A 3,879-nucleotide genomic window follows, 5' to 3' on the forward strand; every position below is an offset into this window, starting at 1 on the left:
GGCACAATTAATTTGTAAACAATTTTCACTCTTTAATTTTTCACCATCTTTATATTTTATTTTATTTTATTTTCTAGACTCGCTTGTTTTTATCATTGGATGAAAAGAATTACAGTAAAATTTACCTCCATGTAAATACATGTATTAAAAGACACTCTCAAGTTCACGTTGCATTGCATTGTTGAGTCAACTGAACAACATTCAAAAAAAAAGAAACATGCTATGTTAGTATATATTTTATATTTTTTAAATTAATTAATATAGAATATAAATTTAATAAATTTTAAGGATTTGAACTATGTAAGCTTTGTTACAATAAGATGGGCCAATATCATGACTTATCAATATCTTTTATCCAAAAGAGATAAGCATTTTCTTTTATATTATATTATTTTAAAATTATATTAAAAAACGTTTTATATATATACCATTTATTATAATTATCAATTATTTTATGCATAATAAACATACTAAGCAAACATTGCAATGACACTTGTTATTTTATACATTAAAACAAAAAACTAATAAACATTACCAATACGGATTAGAACAGAATGTATAATTTTATTTTTAATAGTCTTAACATTTCAGAGAGAAAATCTATCAACTTCACCATTAAATCCATCATGGTTATATATCAATGATTTATTATAATTATCAATTATTTTATACATAATAAGGGTACTAAGCAAGCAAACATTGCACATTACACTTGTTATTTTATATATTAAAAACAAAAAACTGATAGAGAAAATCCATCAACTTCGCCATTAAATCAAAGTTTTACAATCGCCTTACATTACCTTTGTCTAAAAGCACGCTTATCACTGTGTAATTCATATATCACACATGGAAGAACCCATAACTCTTTTATTCATGTACCAAGCACTTGTATGTACAGTGATTCAATACAGTTCCACACTGTGATTGGTTGCCCCTTGTTGAATTACCAGTGTGAAGCATTTTTCTTTCCTTGAATAAATAGCCATCTTCCTCGTTGGAGGAAAAGGCTGCTTATTGTGAAATCTTCCTAACAAAAACCTTACGTCGACAACATCTGAAAGAAAAGCAAGAAACAATAATGAAATGAAAGTGATGAAATGAAGAGGATCAACAAGGAGGGAGGTCAGAAGGGGGAGGTGGGAGAGTTTGAAGGGGCCCTTTTCCGTTCTTTACTACCCACGCCATCTTCAGCCCCCATGATGTGTGAACCTCCAAATGACAGTGCATGAACCACACCCCTGCATATATTCCATGGATATTGAGTAAACAAACATTATTATAATTTTCATCTATGCAATGATATGATTTAATGTAAAGTTGAATGGGAAATGAGATGAGATTGTGTGAATATATTCCATGGATATTGAGTAAACAAACATTATTATAATTTTCATATATGCAATGTTATGATTTAATATAAAGTTGCATGGGAAATGAGATGAAATTATGTGAATATTTTGTATATATTACCTGGATTGTCTGCACGGAATCTGATAGCAGCCCAACCTCCTTTGGGAACTCCCACAGTGTTTCTCTCAACAGGGTCAATGAGGTTAAAGTTTGGTGCATCTGTTGATTCATTGTAGTTTCCAACACCTTGGCCCACCACAAAGAAATTGAAACCATGGAGATGGACAGGGTGGCTGTCTGTGCTGAAGATGCTGGTGTCTTGAAGAATCAATTGAACAGTTGTGTTAAAGGGAAGGACTTTTACTCTAGTCCCATTCACAGCCTGTGTATTATTGGGTGGAGTGCCAGTGTAATTGAATGGGAATGGAGGATTGTCTGGAAAATTAGTCTTATAAACTCCTTTCATTTGCTTGAAATAGTGAGACTGAAGAAGAGCTGTGTTTGGGAGAACAAAAGAAATATTGTTGACAGATGCAGTGAATCTTGTCCCATTGGGTGCCTGGCATGTGGCATTTCCCATCCCTTTTGGACAAGGATTCAGTCCCAACCCAATTGTAAAGAAAAGTTTCTTGTCAACTGTTTGAGGAACAAGTGCAGGGAATTGTGAGGTAGCCAAGCTTCTAAGTTTTGCACTAAAGTTGGCTGCAAAGGAAGTGTCATTAAGGGCTGGGAGTTTAGGCATTATAATGGTGGAAGAGGTATTAGAGTTGGAAATGTTGTAGCTCACAATTCCTGCAACAGTGGAGTTATCAAATGTTCCACCCCCTGTAGCAAATGGGCGAGCTGCTATGTAAAACTGGTTAACTCCTCCAACATTAACAGTAGCATTAGCAGTGAATAACACATTGGTGGTTTGGCCGGGTGTTATAACAAGAGCGTCTGTCTGGAAAGGCTTCACATAAACTGCATCTACTTCCACCACAGTCATGCTGTGATTTGCAATGGCAAGAAAGAGCTCATCATTGAGTGCAGCATTGATGATTCGAAGAAGATATGTCTTCCCAGGATTGACATTAAGAACAAATGTATCTACATAACATACCATGGTTAGTAAATGAGTGACATCCTCTTTTGTACCCAATACATCAAATAAATAAACAAATTAAATACAATTATCATTACCATTGGAGCAGTTGTAAAGTGGTCCAGGAAGTCCATTTATAGTGTAGGCATCTGACACATTTGGACCTCCCCCTGATTGGAGGGCCTGCTGAATAACCTTCTCAGTGTCTGCATTCCACCATTCTCCTGCAAGGTGGTGTGTGTAAAACCATTAAATTCCAGATTACAAGGCCATTGATACAAGGTCCAGATTATCCATAAAAAGTACTAAAATATATAAACTTACCCAGAATAATGGGGACTTCTTTGTATGGCTTGGGAAATGGGTAGGGAACATGTGGCTTGGGATATATAATGATGGCACCATGTACGCTAGCTCTTAACCAAGAAATGTGTGCATGCCACCATAGAGTTCCTCTCTGTCCTGTGATGGTGAAGTTATAAACGTAACTCGTTCCAGTTTGAAGTGGACATTGGGTGATATAACCAGGACCATCTGCCCACCCAGATCTCAGCTGTCGAATCCCATGCCTGCATGCAAAAACATACATAAATACATGATCTCTAAAACTATTCAGTGGCTGCAGGCAAGTTGAGTGATTATTATGAATGAGTAGGATTAGGTCAGCCATATAAATTAAATAATCACAAGTAAACATCACTTTATAATAAACAGCAAAATACTTACTTTATCATAAATATACATCTTAAGTTACTGGAAAAAATAAAAAAATCATAAATATAATTACCAGTGAATAGTCACGTTGTCCTTGACATGGTTAACCAGTTTTATAATTACTTGATCTCCCTCCTGAGCAAAAATGGTAGGTCCTGGATATTGTCCGTTCACTGTGATCAAAGGTTTTGTGTTGCAAAGACGTGTCACATTGCTCTGCCTCACCTGCAACCCAATGCATTTATACTAATTAGATTAATATAACCAAACACCCAAACACCCCTAGTGAACTCCAACATAGTATAAATGATTTGCAGTATATATAGTTACATTGAACTTGTAATGCCTGGTTGTCTGCCAATGCTTTCCTGCTGCTATATCCAGGTACTGAATGATGACCAGCAGGATGACAATTAACAAGTACTTCACAGCTGCCCTGGAAGAGCAGGGGCAAAGGCAGAGTAATGTCTTTGAGTTCAACATTTTCCTCCTGCTACTTAACTTATAACCTATGAAACCCTAGTTTGAATGTAGCTGTGATTACTGTGATCAGCTGGGAGGCATTTATATATATACCAATAGCCCTGAAGATTGCCCGGTGTCTTTCTGGTTGTGGGGTATTATTTGGTGGTGAATCGGTGGAGTAAAAATTAAGAACATACACTCACAAACAACCGTAGACATTGCACAGAGAAAACCTTTGCCTAATTGCTTCTGTGCAGCTGTAC

At 35.9% G+C, this 3,879-nt stretch overlaps 1 protein-coding gene across 1 annotated transcript; it reads right to left on the reverse strand.

Annotated features, from left to right (window-relative positions):
- Positions 1-796: 796 nt before the first annotated feature.
- Positions 797-3,674, reverse strand: LOC149239482 (laccase-4-like). Its single transcript, XM_089367154.1, has 6 exons — positions 3,482-3,674; positions 3,225-3,376; positions 2,762-3,006; positions 2,536-2,661; positions 1,474-2,442; positions 797-1,241 (listed from the first exon to the last, which is right to left on the reverse strand). The coding sequence occupies exons 1-6, from the start codon at positions 3,632-3,634 to the stop codon at positions 1,111-1,113; spliced, it is 1,776 nt and encodes a 591-aa protein (XP_089223280.1). The 5' UTR covers positions 3,635-3,674; the 3' UTR covers positions 797-1,110.
- Positions 3,675-3,879: the final 205 nt, after the last annotated feature.

The sequence above is a fragment of the Pinus tabuliformis genome, chromosome 8 (genome assembly GCF_031772625.1).
Source record: "Pinus tabuliformis cultivar Carrire ecotype Pingquan chromosome 8, CPIR1, whole genome shotgun sequence".
NCBI classification, from domain to species: Eukaryota; Viridiplantae; Streptophyta; class Pinopsida; order Pinales; family Pinaceae; genus Pinus; species Pinus tabuliformis.